This window comes from Heloderma suspectum, chromosome 10, assembly GCF_057233095.1.
Source record: "Heloderma suspectum isolate Gila_16-S chromosome 10, 16-S_ref, whole genome shotgun sequence".
Taxonomy (NCBI): Eukaryota; Metazoa; Chordata; class Lepidosauria; order Squamata; family Helodermatidae; genus Heloderma; species Heloderma suspectum.
In genome coordinates, this window is record NC_139467.1 from 43,396,882 (window position 1) to 43,416,810 (window position 19,929).

Sequence of the window (19,929 nt, forward strand, 5' to 3'; positions counted from 1 at the left end):
CACAACAGGCTCTGGTAGGAGAAAAAAGTCAAGAGACCAATGCAAGCAGGCCGTTTCTGCAGAACTCCTTTAATTGCTGTTAACGGCAAGTCTGTAAAAGGTTCAGGAAAAGTCATAATTACAAAACTAACAGCTGTTAGAGTCGCTTGTTCACCCCAGCTAGAAAACAGTCCAGGGAGATGCAGTATAATTTAAAAATGAGAAAATATTGCACAACCAAGAGAAGAAAAAATTAACCAAGGAAATTTATGATGAAATCAGAGCCCCAGTGCTTTCTCCAGTCCCCTCCTTGGAAGACTCCTCCTTGAAACAGAATGCGGCTCTACACTACCCCGCTCCACCCCCCCACCACACACACTTAGAAGCAAGCTGGGCTGGGGACCCAGGGGTTCCTCACCAACCACCATCCTTTCCAGACCCTTTGCTAGACATTCTTCTCGGCAGATGCTGCATCACATCACAAAGTTCTGGCTCCAAGATCTGGTCTAGATGGGCTCAGACATGCATAAGCTCAGCACCAAGGGGTTCTGCAAGACCCTCTCAGGTCTGGTCTTCAATGGAGGGGGGGGGGAGTCCCAGAAATCACCCACTTTGTAATCTGCAGCCTCCTGACACAGTTTGTTTTGTGGCCTAGCCAGGCACGCACATCTATCATTAAGACACATCCAAACAGCAGCTAACGCAACCATATGGTGGAGCTCGTACTTGCAAGATGAAGGTCTTCCCTGCATTTTGTAAGCCCTACGCCAGCTCTGTGAACCGCAGGGGCCACTTGCACACCCAGTACATGCCCTCTCCCCAAATGCCAGCTTTAGATTTCTACCAGGTCAGAGTATTTGTCTGTCTGCTCCAGTATTTTGTCTATTCTTGCCTGCCAGCAGGGTCACTGGGGTCTCTCAGGCCACCTGCTACCCGATCCTTTCAACGGGAGATGACAGGGACCGACCCTGGGAACAGCTGCATGCACAGGATGTGCTCTACCTACTGACCACCATTCCAGAAGCAAAGAGCTCATGTGGACCAAAACTCACCCAGCAAGAAACCCTGTTCAGCATGCTGTGGACCAAACTGCTTGGAAACCTGGGAACGTCCCTTCCCTTAAACGAATTTGCTTGGAGTGCTGATTCCTACATTAACTTTCCTCAAGTGGGGACTAGTCCTTTGCAGGCTGGTTAATACAGGAGCCTATGAACAAGTCTCTGTGTGGTTAGGAGCCTCCTCTCGGTGACTGCAGCAGCCACTGGCTCCGACAGCAACTACAGCCACCCATGGGGAGCTTGCTTCTAGCCACTGCAGTGCCAGGCACTCTCTTCTCCCTCCGGCAGTGCTGGGTGGCTGCTTGTAGCAGGAGAGGGACAAGTTGCAGTAGCTTCCGCATTCCTCTCTAGGACTTCCACAGCGCCAGGTGAAGGAATGAGCAGGAACACTGAGACAGGGCTGGAAGTGAGCCCTTCTGTAGTGAGCCTCCTCTGTAGGGGGCTGCAGCAGCTGTCAGAATGGACAGCTGCTACCGCTACCCAGACCCTCCAGACCGCATGAAGGCTCAGTCACATGCTGGCTGTGGTGCGAGCTACCCCCATCCCAGGAAAAGCAAGCACCGTGGGTCACTAGGGACGAGAGAGCGTTACAGGGATCGGGGAGATGCCGTTCTCGCATGCACTTCCACAGGTGCCATTCACTTCAGTGGGGGTTGTGCAGGAGAACTTCACAGCAGATTGTGCCCCAAAGAGAACCATCTCCATTTTGGAAAGCATCAATGTAGCTAATCCGTTCTGAGACCAGAGATGCTCATGTAGACTCAACTGCAATATGGATAGGACCAACGCTGTGGCAATTCAGAAAGGGGAGGGGATGCACTGTTCCTCCATGGAAAGGGATGATGCCAGTATAGGTCAACCAGTGGGAAGTGGGCAAGGAAGTAGCACAGACTCAAGAGGCAATTTTTACTAGATGCGAACAGTCAACCTGACAGCTCTTGGCAAGGCTGGAGAAAAGGCAAGCCCTGCCACAAGGAGGAAGGGCCTCCAGAAGGTTCACACATACAAATGGCTACAGACAGGGATCGACAGATGCTAACGGACAGCATCGGTGCAAGGGAAAAGATGGGGAGCACGAGGCTTTGGCAAGTGCTGATCCTTCAACGCAGACCCAGGCTACTTGAGTATGCCTAGTAAGGTAAGCGACAGAACAGCTGAACTGGCGCAGTAGAGCAGCAGCCCCAGGGAAACCGCTACCCACGCCCAGGCAAGAGGTCTCGCCAAAGATTACTGGCACAACCCAGCAGGAACATTGCCTGCACACCTCCCCTTCATTTAATTTGAGCTTGTGCAGGAGATGCTCCCACTAGGTTCACATGCCCAAGAAAGGATTCAGCACAAGAATGCTATTTTTCAGAAGTGCTTCAAGTCCCAGGAGAGCTGAGAAGGGGCAGTTTAGATAGGATGCGTGGCAGGGGGTGGGGACTGTTCAAGGATCTGGGAGGCTGGGTTCCAATCAGGGGGAACAGTGACAGCAGCCAAACGCCATGCTAGAGCAGTTCTCCTTCTCGGATCGGAGTTTGCGGTGGTAAGCAATAAGGGAATTGCCCCTCTGAATCCCTAAAAGCTTTCTGGGTTTCAGGAAAGAGTCACACAGAAGGAGGCACAGCCAGCAAGCTGCCAGCCTAGAGAGGGAGAGGAACAACAATCCCAGCTACCTTCTCAGGTCTGGTTAAACCAGGGGCAACTTTCCCCAGCCTTGTCAGAACCACCATGGACTAACATCCACCTCAAGCCAAAAGTAGTAAAAGAAAAAGAAAAAAAAAACAAGGAAAACAAATCCACACTGGGGCAGCTCTGAGAGAATTATCAGTCCAGGGGGCCTACTGGAATGCTGCCCCTAGCATTGTGCCCCCTTCCCCACTTGGCTCTCCAGCACCCCTGTGCAATACCAGCCACCATCAGGATCTGAGCATGGGCCATGGTCCAAGGTCCCAACGGGATTTCAGCAGAGATGAGATGCAGCCAGCCCGGAACACATTTACGCAGGGAAAAGGATCCAGTTGCTCTGTGGTTTAATTCACATTGGATGGTGCAGATGGGGGCAGGGGGCAAGGGAAGAGCCCAGATGCACTGCAGGGGAAGCGACGGCCCTCGGCCCTCGCTATTCCCAGTCCTCCCACTCTTCATCTTCCATCTGCAGGGGAAAAGGCGAGACAGAGAGAGAGAGAGAGAGAGAAGGCAAGAAGGATGGAGCTTTAGGCAGGAGCTGCATGATGGATCGAGTTAGACCCACAGCTGTCAGTCAGTCAATTAAAGGCGCAATCCTATGCATGCTTAAACAGGAAAAGGTCCTAAACTCCAAGCATTCCCCAGCCAGCCATGCTTATCAATCATTTGCCAACCAATTCAATTCATGCACATTCAAAAAATTATGAAAACCCAAATCCAGATGCTTGTAGAAAAAATATGTTACTCATATCCTGCTCCTATGCAGTAGCTTCCCATCCAAGGGTCTACCTAGATCCACACCCATTCAGTTTCAGCAGCCCGTACTGCCGCCTGCTCTCCCCCAGACTATTCACTGGGCCCCATGCCTGCTTTGAAATATTAAAGTACGAACAGAAGGGCTGCCTAAAGAATTTTAGTTGACTAATCAGCCTATTAACCACTCAATTCAATGTAAATACATTTGCTACCACCGAAAGCTCAGAACTGATGCCTATTTGAAAATGCAAAAGAACTTACAGTATAACTATGAAAAAGAAACCACTCGTTGTTAGAAGAAATAAAACAAAGATGGTTTATTTCCCACTACATAAGTCAGAACAGCATATTGTTTTAGAACTGAGCAGCTCCCCAAAACAAGCTAGCGTGCTCTTAATTTTTAATGTTCAAGCTCATCATTAATATTTTGTCCTACTTGGTCAATCAACTAAAGCTTCAGTTTATTCATCTGCTAATTAAATTGATTCCAAGCTTACAGACCCCAGCAAGCAGTGGATTGAGATAGGAAACCTCAAATCAAGGGCAGAAGTGAGTCCTCTCTCTCTCTCTCTCTCTCTCTCTCTCGCGCTCGGTCTCGCTCGCGCGCTCGCACTTCCTTGCTCGCGCTCTCTCACTAGGTCTCGCTCGCTCTCACTCACACACACTTTTCCTGTTAAGTGTCTTGCTTGCGTGCTCGCACTCCCTCGCGCTCGGTCTCGCTCACGCTCTCTCGCTCGGTCTCGTGCATCCTCTCTCGCCCTTCCTCGCTCTCGCGCGCTCGCTCTCGCTCTCACTCACACACACACACTTTTCCTGCTAAGTGTCTCGCTCACACGCTTGTACTTCCTCTCTCGCGCGCTCTCTCTCTTGCATTCTCTCGCTTGCTCTCGTGTGCTCTCGCTCGCTCTCTCGCCCTTACTCGCTCTCACGTGCTCGCTCTCCCTCTCTCACACACACTTTTCTTGCTAAGTGTCTCGCTCGCGCGCTTGCACTTCCTCGCTTGCGCGCTCTCTCTCTCTCTTGCACTCTCTCGCTTGGTCTCGCTTGCGCTCTCTCGCACTTCCTCACTCTCGTGCTCTCGCACTTCCGCTCTCTCGCGTGTGCTCGCTCTCGCTCACACACTTTTCCTGCTAAGTGTCTTGAGGAAAGACCCACTCTTCCTGCTTCGTGTGGCTTAGAGCCTCACAACCCATCTCCCTCCACCAGAACAAGGGGGGGGATGTGTCAGAATTCTTCCCTTACAGGTAGGTACCCACATGTGTTCTTCATGTTTTCCCTCCCTGATTATTATTTTTTTATTGTAGTTGAGGCTCAGGGATGGACCAATTGCTCAAGCTTGATTTTGCTCACTGTCCCAAACTTAAGTCAGTTCTGTCCCATTCATGCATCAGTTAGATTTTTTTTCACAGCTGCATGAAAATTCCTACGCATTTTCATGTACATTTCTCAAAATGTATGCATTTCATATACATTTTTCAAATTATACGCTTTTTTCAGGTAATTTCCCCCAAGACAGGACATTCTTGTGCACTTTTTTTGTACCATGCACATTCTGTATGGATTGTTTTGATTTACAAACTGATCACAAACTTCAGAAAATTGCAGATATCAATGTTCAATTGTGTTCTGGTTCATGCATTGGTTCAGGTAGCACCAATTTTGTTATGTTCGCATAAAAATGCAAATTGAACTAATTACTCCCCCCCCTCTTCAGTTGAGGCAGAATGTAATGAAGAGAAATGTGGCTAAGTAATTTGGATGATGGGATAGATGTACCTTTTTTTAGAACCATGAATTGGTGTGGCTCTAAAGTTGCACATTATCAGCTCCTGATTGCCATTTCAGGCAGAGAACAAAGCATTCAGGTGCTCCTCTTAGATGCATGGCTGCTCTCCCTTTACACAAGAGCAGGCATAATATTTTCTAATGAACATGAGAACAGTCACGTATCTAACATATATACTGTGTGCCACAGCATCACGAACATGTGGCCAAGAGAAATAGAAACCTCATTGTCTCTGCTGAAAACCCCCTTAAGGCTACAACCTTACACATACTTTCCTCGAAGGAAGCCCCTTTGAATACAGTGGGCTGACTCCTGCGTAAGAGTGTGCTGTAAAGCTAGGACTTAAGTTCACATCCTTGTTCACATGACTCAATTAGGGCACAATCCTATGCATGGCTGGCTGGGGCATGCTGGGAGTTGTAGGCCTTTTCTCTGTCTAAACATGCATAGGATTGTGCCCTTAGAGAGTTATTTGGTGGCGCTGGGTGACTCCTGCACTCCCAGCTTTAGTTCTCTCTCGCTAAAACAGCTATCAAGCAAGAAAAGATTATACGACACTATTGTTTTTATTTTTAAAAGGCTTAGTAAAAGGCTCCCCAACCATCAACACAGGAAACCAAGGGAGGGCCTTCTTTGGTGCGCCTTAGCCAGGTCAGGCCACTGGCTGGCTACAAGTACTCACCTCCCCAGAGATGCCCACCTTGCAGAGTGCCAGCTGCACTTCTTCTTCAGTCATGTCCAGGTCAAAGTCCTTTTCCCAGTCCTCGCTAATATCTGTGCTTGAGCCTGAAACAGTAAGGAACAAAACACAGCCGTTCCCTTCTGAAGGCTTCTGAGGTCCTACCTGGGCCTCAGCTACACTAAGACACCAGCAATGAATACATACAGGGCTGTGTGAATACCACAGGTTCTCACCTGGCCTACATGCATGTGGAATGGGTATTCTTCCAGAACTATCAAGGATTAAGAGGGGCTTGCAAATGAAGTGATCACATGGGGCATTTTTGACACGTGCACACTTAGAGGAGTTGGGGTTGGGCCCATCCTGCGGTTCCCAAGCTACCCACCTTTCTTCCCATTGTTGGAGGGAGTGGATTTCCCGCTGTCCGAGTTGAGCTCAAAGAGTCGCAGATCCATCGGCCCGTCCTCTCGCAGAGTCTCTATCCTGCTCACCGGCTTGCTCTCCACCTGCTCCTTGGGCTGCTCTGGAGGAGGCTTTGCCTGCCGAGGAGCGGGGGGAGGCTGCGCAGGCTCCGCTGGCTTGGGCAATGAGGCCTGCTCCTCAGTGGTCGCTTCCTGCAGCCTCTGAGAGAGGTCCCCCGGCCCAGAGCGCTGGGCTCCAGTCTGTAAGGGTGAGGTGGGGAGGGCAGGGGGGGTTGCAATCTGAGTCACCAAGGAGAGGCTCTCGCTACTTTCGGACGGGGATGCCTCCGCCGGGGTGGGGCCGAGCATCGCCCAGCTTTCCACGGATGCCTCCAGGGTCGGAGCAACTCCTGCTGTAGAGACGGGGGAAGCTGGCTTCACCTCTTGAGGAGACCACAAGTGGACATGAACTTGGGGGGATGATGACCCAAGAAATTCCTCTGTGGCAGGAGAGGCAGGAGGGGTTTCACTAATGACATTCATAAGCAGTGAAAAAAACTCAAACAGGTAAAAGCACACAAACACCAACCAAAATGTTTTGAGAAAAAACATTTCTCATTTTCCCCCTCTGACGTTGTTAGGGAAAACTAAACAGGAAATGTTCTTTGCATGCATCTGAATACATTACTCCAAATGTTTTTCAACCAGTACAAGGGTTTCTCTAACCTGCCCCCTCCTGTCTTATGCTGATCTAGAATGTGGGGGGGGGGGGGAGACCAGCTGACATTGCAACATTTGGCCCAGCCACGGCACACTGGCTTCCAGTTTGTTCCTGGGCGAATTCAAAGTGCTGCTACAAAGGGCTACACAACCTAAGACCAGGGTAGCTGAAGGATCACCTGCTCCCAAACGAACCTGCTCATGTCCCGAGTTCATCAGCAGAGGCCTGCTCTGGCTACCTCCACCATGAAATGCTATGCAGGGCGGTAACAAGGACAAGAGCTTTCCTGTCATGGAACACCAATGACAAAAGCCCCCCCCCGCCCCCCCATTTGCCTGGTGCCCACTTTATTGTCTTGGAGGCACCAGATTTATTTTTTATTCTCCGAGGCTTCTGGCAAGATCCAGTTCCTATGCTGCTCATCGCTTTTATCTGTTCTCAAGGCAGATACCATTCTGCTGTTGCTTTTAGTTTGCTTTGCTTGTTAACCTTGTATTGTTTTCATTTGGTATGAAACCTGCCTTGGGGGCCCTGATAGAAAGGTGTGGCATAAATCTTTTCAAGAAAGAAGCTGAGTGTAAGCCACAGAAAACCTAAAGCCAGTGTAGTGTAGTGGTGAGAGTGACGGACTGGGAGCCGGGAGATCCGGGTTCTAGTCCCCACTTGGCCATGGAAGCTCACTGGGTGACTTTGGGCCAGTCACAGACTCTCAGCCCAACCTACCTCACAGGGTTGTTGTTGTGAGGATACAACGGTGAGGAGGAGGATAATGTAAGCCGCCTTGAGTTCCTTGCGAGAGGGAGAAAGGCGGGGTATAAATGCAATAAATAAATAAATAAATGGAAGGACCTCCAGTGACTTGCCACCCTTGGGAAGCAGTTGTGGTTTACTGACCTTCTTCCTCTTCCCAGCCTGGCTCCTCAGAGTGAACGCTTTGCTCTGCCCGCTGCTTCAGAGCCTCCCTCCGGATCTCCTCCTGGAGTAAAAAAAGGAATTCACTTGGCTGTCGGAAGCTGCTCCAATGGCTCCTCCACTGACTGGGGAGAGTGCCCATGGCTTCCTCGCAAGGCTATGCCCGTGGGTGGTCTTAATGCGAGGCCCAAGGTCTGAGTCTCCTGGGTGAGGGGGGCTTCCTGGCAGCTGCAAGGCCAGATGGCAAACCACGGGAACAGAGGAAACACCTACAGAGCTATGACCCAGGAGCATGACTAGGGGTGGGGAAAAGCCATGCTGGAGGCAGGATTCAAGGTGGGTCACCAAGAACCACGGAACAAGGACTCCAAAAAGGGCAGAGATGGGAGGACAAGAGCAACAGGCCAGGAGAGAGGGGAAACCATATTTCTTCAACCGTGCAAATACATTTTGGTTCTGAAAAGTGTTTCATCTCAGAAGGCAAGACAAGCACCCAGGTAGCCCCTTGATCTCCTGGAAGAGACCATGCAAAGCTCCCATCTGAGCATCTGAACCTAGCCAGCTCTGTGGCTGCCCCAGTGCCAGGCCTGAGCCCTGGTCCACAGGGTTACCAGGTGGTGTTCTTTGCTCGTGGGCCTGGAAGGCATGCTCTTTGGTCAACAGAGACTTGGCTTCAGATGTGCTGTCATGGCCAGGCAATGCCCTGCAAGCTGCCAGATGATCCCTAACCCTACAATACTGCAGCTCCTAACACACCTCCTTAATCTAAGTTCCACGTTACATCCAGATTTCTGAGTCAGCTGACACGTCTCTAGCAAGCTTGATTCTTCCAGATGTTTTATTGTGTTTACAACACAGCACAACTCCTGCCATCTGAAGCAGCGTGCCCCTGTAGGTTAGGGAGAGCCTACAAGGATTCCTGAAGCCTAGTCCCTTTCCAGGGGCTCCATCGCATTGTGCCAGGGAATGCTGAGTGAGAGACACTCAGCTGAAGTGAGGACGTTCAGAGGCAGGGAGCGGAGAAGGGCTTAACATCTAAACAAACAAAGTTGGTGAAGAGATGAAGCAGGGACTGGTATGTGCGCAAGAAAGACACACAGGCCCATAAAAACATTCTGTAGAACGTAATGCCTGTCGCTGGAAATGTGACTGAGAAGACGAATCTTGCAAAGAAACTGTGATGCCCTCCTTCAAACACCTTTGTGCTGTTTCCTATTGCACCCTGTAATGAAGCGCCCGGCCACACATCATTCTCTGCTTCAGAGGGCCTCTGCAGACTCACCTGCTCCAGTTGATGGACTTTATAGAAGTAGCGTTGCCAGAACTCAGAGTGGGATACGGCCACCGGCACCTGGGGTAATGGAAGGAAACATCAGCATGAGCAGGGGGTCGTGGGCACAACTTGTCTCAAACCAGTATCACATTAGGGGGGTACACGTGACCCCCCTCATAGGTTCACCCAACATGTGAGGGGTGCGCAGGAATCCCCGCCCCCACTGATGCATGCAGTGGCCACGCCCCCTGCAGGCATTGTGAAGGGGCCCTCCATGCACCGCACAGAGGGTTGTGTGTAGAGTTTTGGCCCCCGAGGAGAGATCTTAATGGGCTAGGATCCCCCTTGCGCTGGTGAACATGCGAGGGGGGTTGTGTATTCCGCCCCCCATCGAAAGATGATTTCTCCAGCATCACCAGCTCCAACAACTCTTAAGAGCAGAAGCCTGTAGCTTTGCTGTTGCCCTGATAGGAATCAAAGCTGCTGGCTTCCTGTTGGCAAAAACATTACACAGGGACAGTAGTGGAGTCTTTTCATCATGTTTTGATCTGTATACCAGATGAGCAGTCCTGCCTTTTCTGAAGAAAAAACAGCATCATCCCCTGGATAATGTGCTCAAGTAACTGATCTCCAGCAACTGGTTTGAGAAGATGACTCTGGAGATCAAGGGACTAAGCCATGCTGCCCCATCTTACCATCTTAGAGTAGAGGGAGCGGATGGAAGGGCTATTCACCAGCAACTCTGAAATCTCCCCTTTTTTCTCCTCTAGGCTGAAGTGTAAAAGCCAGGCCTCAAAGAGCGCAGAGGGTCCTGCAGGAGGAAGGGAAATAAGACCACTGAACTCCAGCAGACTTGGTACAAATGACCAATACATACTTAGTTCGAAAACATGCAGGAATTAGGCAAGGTACCCCATGACAGACCTGAAGACACTGGAATATAGACACAGGATGGTGAACATTATGTAAACTTGCTTTTCCTGAAAAGCACGCTCTGTTCTCTGTGATTATGAAGTTTGGATTCCTGCCACTGGCTTGCTTGTGAGATAAAGCTGATGATATAAACAAAGCTACATGGACTTGACGAGATAAAGCATAGCCTGCTTAACTCTGGAACCATAACCTGGGATTACAAGTATATAAGAAGAGCCCTCCTGGATCTGACGAATGATTTCATGAAAACTGGTATCTGGGTGAGACTTGGTAGACTCTGATACACTGCCTAGTGCTCAAATGATGAGGGAAAGATGGGGGTTCTTCTTGGTATTATCAAGCTCCAACCCCTGCAGCCTTCTCACGACTGTCTCTAAAGGGGCCATCACAAAGGCTAATGGGCCAGACCTCCCCTGAGACCCACTCTGCTAATCCGAGGGTTGCCTCTGTGCATATTAGCTAAATGCAGTTGGTGAACCATGAACTTGTCCAGCACTTTTTTTAAAGCCACCTAAGCTAGCAGCTATCACTACACCTTGCAACAGTGAACTCCAAAAGTTAATTATGCAATGTGTAAAACAGCAAATTTCTTTTGCCTCTCCTGAATCTACTGTAAATCAAATTGGATCACCCTGAATTCAAACACTGTGAGAGGGAGAGAAAAATAATAATAAAATGCTCCAAACCCTTTAGTCTTCTCCTCATGTGGAAGTTACTTCAACCCAATGAACTTCCATCACCAGGGCAACTGAGGAGGTGGTGGTGGTGGTGAAGTGGGGAGATGCAAGGAAAGGAAGGAGTGGTCGTTTGAATAGCTTCGCACAGGCTGTCCTGACGCCCATGAACTCCACCCCATTCACACACTCCCTCCCCCAGGCTTAGCCTCCAAGCTCCAGCACCCCAGAACAGGCTTAACAAGCAGGTAGCTACCAGTAGACCTCCCACACATTTGTTCAGCTCCTGCTCTGCATGAAGAAACTCCACAGAAGGGAGAGATCTGGTTTTGGGTCTATCCTGTTCTGAGGCTCCAGCTTCCACTGCTTTCACCCACACCCTGCAATCCTGACATCATCTTGGCTCTGGAGGAGGTACGGGCTGTGCACCAACTCTTCTGGCCTGAAAGAGCAGCACATGTAAGTGCACCTGAGGCAACTGCTTGACAACCCTCTCAGACTTTTGCAGTTAAAGGTGCAATCCTATGTATGTTTAGACAGAAAATGGCTGGCTGGGGCATGCTGGGAGTTGCAGGCCTTTTGTTCTGTCTAAACATGCATAGGATTGCGCCCTAATATGCCCTATGCCATCTAGGGTGCCTCAAGGCCAAGCAGGGGTCTGAATTTGGGCCTTCCCTCTCTATTATACCTGCCCCCAACCTGGAGGAACTGTCAGCACCTTCTGAGCATGCTAGCAAAAGTGGACACTTGGAGCTCTTACAGTTGCAAAGAGACCTGCACACCAAGCTTGGAAGGAAAAAGACCCACCTCCTATCACTCAACCGACTGAAGATCTCACTGCTCTTGTTACATTGGAGCATATCTCCTATAGCCATCAAAGTCATCTGGATGCTCATTAAGATACATGGAATGCTTATATTATATCAGACTGAAGGCTGTATAAATACTTACGTAGCCTACCACGGCAAAGAGAGGGGCACAAATGGCAGCCACTACGCCATTTGCGCCCTTGCAGTAAGCCCTTGCAGTAAGCCGTGATCGGCTACATAAGTATTTACGTAGCCGATCACGGCTTACTGCAAGGAAGCAAATGGCGGCCGCAGCAGCCTGGCAGCGGCTGGAACTCCGGCTGCGGCCGGCGGCTCCACAGAGCCACCATGGAGTGGAGTCGGCTGGGGAGGATTCCAGGGAAGGGACGAAGCGCCTCCCCCGCACTGCGGATTGACTGGCACGGAGCCAGGTAGCGATTTCCTACATCCTTACTCTGGACAGTTCACAAAAATTAAAAGCCTGGAGTGCGGCATAAAACAATATAAAATATGAAAGCTTAAAACCACGATATAACAGTACAACTAGAACAACAACAACCACCACAACAACAACGATAATAAAAATTATTAAAAAAAACTTCTGAGCATGCTCCAAGCTGGGCTATAAAGCCACTCTTGGCTGTGTTTGCCATGAGAATGGTGCAGGCTGCCTTCCCTTTTTCTCCCTCTACACTGAAAGGGCATGTTTGACATGAGAGGGTTTCGGGGTATAGTAGTTCTTTGTATTTTGTACAATTAATGTATTAATTGGTTGTGCCTAGTTTCTTCCTGCTGTTTCCAGGGTGGGGTAGGAAATCTGTCTCTTTTATTGGTATGTCCAGTTTATTAGGCTGGTGGAATGGGGTATAACTGTGTGTATTTTTGGTTAAAATACAAGTTTTATTTCATTATTCCCTCTGTTATATATATTAATTTTGTATTTGACTTAACGTTTCAGTTCAAAATTTAAAGTTTGCATATAGATTGCACTATTTTTATTGTTAGGTAATTTTTCATATTCTTGTTTTTTGATATTTTATGTGAGACTACTGAATGCTGTATGATGTTGTTAGCCACTTTGGGCTTCCTTCCATAGGGAAAAGCCAGATATAAACAAACAGCGATGATGGTGGCCCAATGTAAGGCTCTCCCCACCACACCACACCCCAATCAGTTGCCCCCCTGGTTTTAACCTCTCCAATGCAGCCCCCAAAGCCAGGAGGTTACTTTCTCTTGTGGCAAGACACCCATTTCAAAATCTAAGCCAATCCACCCAGTTTTGCTTTGTGAAGGGAAACAGCATGTCGCAGACTGCAGTCCCCACTGTGTAGGTGGCTTGCCCACTTTCCAGAAGGACCTAAATCCCCTTCTCCAGCTTTCTTGCCCCTGATCAGCCCTCAACTTACCATCAGGTTCGTTGCAATAGGTGGCTGGGTCAGACTGAAGGCTGTATAGCCGAGCCTGGAAAACACAAGACAGTGAGAGGCAGATGAGCACGAGAAGTTTGCAGCAGGGGCGGGAGCAATGGTTTTGGGGCGGGGGACAGAGCAGGAGGGTTGCGGAGGTACCTTGGCACTGTCGTACAGTTCTGTGGTCCCAGAAGGGGTGGCCATCAGTGTGATGACGTCACAGTCAATGGTCTTATCTGGCGAAGGTGCAAATGTGTCCGAGATAACGCCCAGGAAGTTGGAGAGCCCTTTCCTCACTTTCTCTGTTGCACCCGAAGAACTCTCAGTCTTCACAAAAACAAAGACAGACCCAGTGGAAAACAAATCTAAGCCAGAAGAACTAGGGGTGGCAGCATCCTACCAAGCCCACCATGCTGTGGGCTTGGTGCATGAGAGCAAAACTGAGAATGAAAAGATTTGTTGGAAAGGGGAAACATGACAGTACAAACAAATGAAAACCTGCCAGCACCTTCCCATGCTGTATATTCCCCGCCCCAGCCCCCCCCCCGCATTTTAGCTCAGGATGCCCACTCACAGCCAGCTTCTCCTTGACCACGCTGGCGGTGGCAGCAATGGTGCAGGCTGTGTCATGCTGGACCACCTGTGTGAACTCTGTCAGGTCACGCTTCATGAACTCCAAGGCCTCCGTGGACTGCAGCAGAGTGAGAGGAGAACGTACTCACTGTTACTGTTGGGGACTGCAGAATCTCAGATGAGTGTGTTAGATTGCGGGGGGAGGGGACAGACAACACTGGAGCCAGAAACCGCTTCTGGATCCAAAGCTGTGGCCATCAAAAGGACATAACAGAATGTTTACATCAATTACAAACGATCAGATAATCAACAGCCATCGGATGGATGCCTCTTGATCACCCGAACATTTCAGCACGTGCTTTGGGGACATATTCACAATTGATGTGAACAGCCTATCTGCATCTTCAACAATATCTTTCAAATGTATACAGTGAAGTAATTTAACTCCAATAATAGATCTATTTTTAACTCTAGTAATAGATTAAAGAAACATAGCTGTAAAATGGGAATGATCAAAGCCCTATTCAAGGATGACAAATGTCAACCCAGGGGAAACAGCAAGGCCTGACACCCCATTCCCAGCATCTCCATTGGCTCCACCCCCAACCTGCCACCACTGAGCAGGAAGGTTTGAAGCAAGATTCTTCATGTTTTGGGCTGAATATGCTTAGAATCCCCCTTCAGACTTTTCTGCTACATGGAGGAAGGTCAGGGGTGGAGGCAGCACATGCTGGGACATTGAGGACAGAGCTGGCATGCTTGGCCCTGCTTCCCCTCCATGGGGTGAAATTTGGACTGCCTGAACGGGCTCTAGCAACCTTCATTCTGTTTCCGTGGACCCAAAAGTTGCCCATCTGTATCAGAATAAGGTGGGCGAATCTAGGGCAGCATTTTATTTCCAACACTGCACAATCAGGTGCCCCAGAAAGGCTCACAAGCAGAGCACAAAGGCAACAGCCTTCCCCTGGTGCATGTGCCCAGCTCCTGACATTCACAGGTACAATATGCAAAGTGAAGTTTTTAATGATGTGCATCATCAGTCGTCAATAGTTAGTTCTGTTAGAGAGCCAGTGCCGGGACTATTGGGCTCTTGCTAGAAAACTGTGGACATGGCATTTCTATAGATGTGAATGGCAGGGCGGTGCGGGGAGGAGAAGAAACCACCCCACTAGAAAAACTCAGGGAAAAAATGCTTTGTCCCCAGGTTTCCATTTCTCTAGGCATTTCCAGAACCATAAAAATATGAACATTTCAAGAGGCAAAACACATGACAGTAGGACATCACCACATAGAAGCAGGAAGACATTTATAAAATAATTTGAGCACCTGCTGTGAAGGAGCCCCTTCAGCTCAGAAGCTTGGTTTAGCCTGGTATATGTTTGTACATATTACAACCTGGGTTTAAGTCCTTGTTTAGCAGCAAAGCTCACCAGGCGAGCAGGTCATTCTCTAATCCAGAGATGGGGAACTTGTAGTGCAACAATATCTGGAGGGCCACAATTCCCATCACCCCCAACCATTAGCCATGGTGGCTGGAACAGATGGGAGTTGTAGTGCAACAACATCTGGAGGGCCATAGCTTCCCCACTAGGCCCTGCTCTAATCAAAGCATATATTCCTCATCTGTAAATTACACATTTCTTGCCTCTTTGGGGCAATGTCACATTGTAGCTGTCAAAGAACAACTGCAAGGGGACGATAATTATATCAGTTATGAGCAACTTAAATTTCAATGTGTTAAAAGACACATATTCCTTTTAACTCCTATTTGAAAAGGAAACCTCAAATAAATGAAGGCAACAGCACCCAAAAAACCCGGAGCATTTGCCTGTTACAGCTCTAAAAGTTTTGCTTTGAAATGTTAAGTCTTTCTGCTTCCAGCCAAGGCTACGCCTCCCTGTTTTAAAGTTTCAAAGCTAAAAGCCTCATCTGCAACAGGAGGGAATTCTAAGCACATTTTCCAATTGTCCTTGATTAATGCAGGAAGGTTTTTTTTTAAATAAGAACTATTAATTCTGTACAATCACTTCAAATGTGAATGTAACATTTTTCTCTATTGTCCCACTGGCTCTTAGCAAACACTTGAGGAGCAATCTTGCCATATATTATTATTATTATGCATGTAATAATTGCAAATAAGTCCATCTGACCAATAAAACTTCTTGAGTAATGAGGGTAGCAGCTTTAAGCCACAATCCAAAACACCCGTCAGGGAGGAAGCCTTGCTGGACACAACAGGAATTAATTCCAAATACACATGCACAGGATTGCACTCTTAGTGTGCCAAAACCATTTACAATCTGAACTGTAATGAGAGCTTTAAGTTACCACATGCTAGTATTTTATTTATGTTTTTATTTTTTACACTTCTGGCCTTGCCCACCACTGGAATGCAGCTTCGGAGCTTCTCTAAAATTGAATCTGCCCATCAGACTGAAAGAAGTTCCCCATCCAGCCTAGCTCACTGTTTCATAAGAAGCGGATCTACCCACCTTCTCTTTGACAGTTTGAAGGCTTTGTTGTAGCCAGCTCCTCCACCAGCCTCCATCTTCCCTGTTACAGGACAAACATATGAAGCTGAAAGTGGGAATTTTACATCATAAACTCAAGCCAAGGAATGCCTTAGGAAGATTCAGGTACTTCAGCAAGCCCAACAATAACTGCCTATGTTCCTGCAAAACATTAACAGAATCTTTTCCCGACTCCAATCCCGGAACTCCCCTTTCAACAACAAATGCAAGATCTTGGAACCAAAAATGCATTTGTGTCCTTGACTCATCTCCTTCTATCCAGGACAGATAAATAATTTAGGGCACAATCCTATCGAGATAGGTGGCTGCCTCCGAACTCAGAGGCGACCACCTATCTAAAGCAGGGAAAGAGAAGCACGGAGGGGATCATTCCCTCCGTGCTCCTCCTGCCCTGCATTTTTGGCTAGACAGCCGATTGCACGGAGAGGGGAAGGAGGCTGCTGTATGACACATAGGATGTGTCATACAGGCAATTACACTCCCCCCACCCCGGAACGTCCCCAGCCACGCCCCTTTTCAGCCACTCTGCACTCCTCTTACAAGCGCGGAGGATGGGGCTGTTCCACGCTGCCTCTGAGGCAGCGCAGAAGTGGGGAGAGGTCAGTTCCCAGAAAACAACATATCCTACAGCCATCTAGCAGCCATAGGATTGCCCCCTCCAATTCCTAGGCACCAGGACCACGTTTTTCAGAACTTGTGTTACAACTTGAAGCACCATTGCAGCACAGGGCCCTTCTTTCTCTCAGGATTTTTTGTCATTTCCCTCCCCTTCTTCCCTCTTGCCCTCCTCTCAATTCCATTCCAAAATAACCATTTAAAACAACCAGAAACTTCAATAACTTAGTGAAACTCTAAACAGCTTTCATTTTAGTTTGAGGTTGCATTTAGCAAGCCCTGAATGAATAGATTCTAAGTTTGTTTAGCTGTGAACATAAGCTACTGCAACTAAGATAGCAGTCCTAAACTAATTTACAAGGGAGTAAACCTCACTGAACTCAGTGGAACTTGTTTCTTAGTAGAGATTTGAAGCCCCGAGAAAAAACCAAAAAATTAAGGAAAAAATGCCCCCCTACCACCCGAGGAGCATTCTTGTTTTTTTCCCAAAAAACTAGAAAAATTGAACAGCTTTAGAAAGATTTTCTTTTAGAATTAACTCCCCCCAAAATGATTTCTAAAAACTATATAATAAGAACACTTTTACAGAAAGACTAGAGATGTAAAATGTCTGGAAATAATGAAGCCACAGGGAATTACGTTTTTTGAATCCTCTCTGTAAGATTCCCAGCATAGTTATTTCTTTCATTATTAAAATTATTGATCTAAAGTATATGTTACTGATGGACATTTATGCTCAGTTTCTCAACATGTGAGTAGAGTTACCATTGTGCATTCTTGACAGTAAATGTGCATTGTTGACAGTTTGGGTTTTGTTCTATAGAGTCCTGTGATTCTGATGCTGTAGCAGTCATTTAATGTAGTTCTAATCTATTCAGACAATAATTAAAAATTTACTAGCTGAGTTTACTTATAAAACATTGTATGTTTTAAAATATAATGATAATTTTATGAGCAAACTAAGTAATACACCAAATAACTTTAGGAACAGAAAGGCTGCTTTATGTTCCTAAAGCAGCCCTCCCCAACCCGGTGTCCCCTGGATGTTTTGGACTACAGTGCCTAGCATTCCTGACCACTGGCCATGCTGCCTCATGCTGATGGGAACTGAAGTCCAAAATATCTGGAGGACACCAGTTGGGGAAGGCTGTCTTAAAGGAACAAAGTTACTTGAGATCTTTAAAGAGCACTAAAAAAAAAAGTATTTCTTATTTTTTAATTTCTCCAAATTTCCATTTTCCCCCTGAAAAGAACCCATTTTCAATGGCCTCAAAATTTCTGGAAATTTTACATCTCTATGTTTGAGCAAATATATTTAGAACTGGGCTTTTTTTGTGAACTGCCCAGACAGCTTCGGCTATTGGGCGGTATAGAAATAAATAAATATACAGTAATGACAAAATCAAAAAGCTATATAGTAACAATATTCAAGGATATGTTGAAAACACAACATATCCTTCCATCAGGAAGATGATGGTATTGCCTACATGTCATAACATGCATAAAGTATAATAAACCTGTACCAAAAGAGTTGTTGTGACTGATGCCAAAAATCTAAACTATAAACCCAACCTCCTGCTGTATTTATAATACACCTGTCAAAAAAGAGGTCTAAGAACAAAAGAATCAGTCAGGTTTCTAATAGCACACAGCCTCAAAGGCATATAAGACCATTCGAAATGCCTGTGCACCATATTTGATCCAGGTAATTTAGCTTAGATGACAGCAAAGCAATGTGGATTAACTGGATTCCTCCCCCCCCAGCCCCCATATATAGTATTTCTTAAACTAAAGTCTTCCTAGATTCTTCCTGTTCGCCATCCCAGAACAACATTATTATTTACTAATACTTTCCAGTATACTAAGGATTTACAAATGGTCCAGAAGGACAGCAGGGTTTGGTCAAGGAAGCCTGGGTTCAGATCCTTCCGTAACAAGTAGCTCACTGGGTAGCGAGCTACTATATTTCAGCCTGTGTCCCCCACCACCTGTAAAATGGGCACATTAAGAAACTACCTTGCAGGTCTCTTGGAAAGCACATCGGCACTCAGTAACCATTTCTCCTGCTAACGAGTCTGTGAGGTGGGCCGGACACCAGCACAGTGAGTCACCCACGGCTGCCAGAGAGTCGGGGCCAGAGTCCCACACATCCCCAAACACCACTGGGGGCTGGAATGCGGGAGATGCTTTTCAGGACCCTCCTTCCGATTCCCTCCAGGGGCGCATCGCCGCAGCCACTCCGAGGCCCGCCGCGCCCCCAGACCCTCGCCCCGAGGGCCTGATCTCCTCGCCAAAGAGCAGCCCTCCTCCCAAGCGTCTCGCCCCGCACCCCCCGCAGCACCGCGCACCAGAATCCCCCCTCTCACCCCGGCGATCTGCCGCTTCCCCGGGAACCGCCGCGGAGGAGCCCGCACTCCATCTGGCTGTTGCCTCACCAACGCCAGCGGGTCACGTTACTGACAAGAGGCCAAGAGTCAAGGAGGGAGGCGGCTAACTGGCAGCGACGGGGGCCAGGCAAGGGCACTCTCCGCGTGGCCAGAGGAACTCTTCCCTGCCTGCCTAGCTCATCAGCCACGAGGCGCCGCGCTGGCTCGGGCTCCGGCCCCCCACCAGCCCCCTCGCGCACCGGCACCGCCCCCAGCGCTCCGGGCTGCGCTCACCCTTCCGCCATCTTGGCCGCCTGACGTCACCAATATTTACTGACCTTTGACACCCGCAGCAGCCCCGCCCCTTAGGGGCGGCAGCCGCCGCCACTTCCTGCGGTTTCCCCACTTTCCCTCAAGGGGCAGGGTCACAGCCTCGCCGTGACCGTGAAGGCACTTCCGGTCTCCTATTGAACGCGGGGGCAGCCAATAAAAACGTAGGATGGGGCATCATGGAGTTGCGTGTAGAGCGGCTTTCCTAGTTTTGCAGTTCAAGGTAGAAGAAGCCTGCCTATTTTAGTGTGTCTTTTGATGTCTACGTTGTTTTTGCGTTGTCTTCCTGCCTGCCCTTCACAGGAGAGGCGTTCGAACGGAACCGGAAGTGAGCGACTTTTTTTTAAAATTTAAATCTCTGCGCTTCTCTTCGGCTCAGTCGGTTGGGCGGCTACGGCAGTCGCCGAGGGCCAAAAGAGCTTGAGCGAAGCATGTTCTGGGGTTCAACTT

General features: G+C 48.4%; 1 protein-coding gene across 8 annotated transcripts; it reads right to left on the reverse strand.

Annotated features, from left to right (window-relative positions):
- Positions 1–51: 51 nt before the first annotated feature.
- BSDC1 (BSD domain containing 1) lies at positions 52–19,474 on the reverse strand. 8 transcript variants are annotated; one of them, XM_084816102.1, is made up of 11 exons: positions 19,444–19,474; positions 16,130–16,190; positions 13,639–13,755; positions 13,224–13,391; positions 13,062–13,116; positions 9,935–10,050; positions 9,249–9,317; positions 7,949–8,030; positions 6,318–6,833; positions 5,951–6,036; positions 52–3,174 (listed from the first exon to the last, which is right to left on the reverse strand). In XM_084816102.1, exons 1-11 carry the CDS (start codon positions 19,452–19,454, stop codon positions 3,142–3,144), a joined length of 1,314 nt encoding a protein of 437 aa, XP_084672228.1. In that variant the 5' UTR covers positions 19,455–19,474; the 3' UTR covers positions 52–3,141. The 8 variants fall into 8 exon arrangements, with proteins under 8 accessions (XP_084672228.1, XP_084672227.1, XP_084672226.1 ...); XM_084816101.1 differs by having other exon boundaries at positions 5,933–6,036; XM_084816100.1 differs by having other exon boundaries at positions 16,130–16,214.
- Positions 19,475–19,929: the final 455 nt, after the last annotated feature.

Coding starts and splice junctions, on each gene's coding strand:
- BSDC1 (XM_084816095.1), bottom strand. CDS start 19,202: ATGGAGTGCGGGCTCCTCCGCGGCGGTTCCCGGGGAAGCGGCAGATCG. Junction 9,318..9,934: donor GCTCCCTCTACTCTAAGATG/GTAAGATGGGGC, acceptor CCATTACCCCAG/GTGCCGGTGGCCGTATCCCA. Junction 3,175..5,932: donor AGGTGGGCATCTCTGGGGAG/GTGAGTACTTGT, acceptor TTTCCCCTGCAG/ATGGAAGATGAAGAGTGGGA.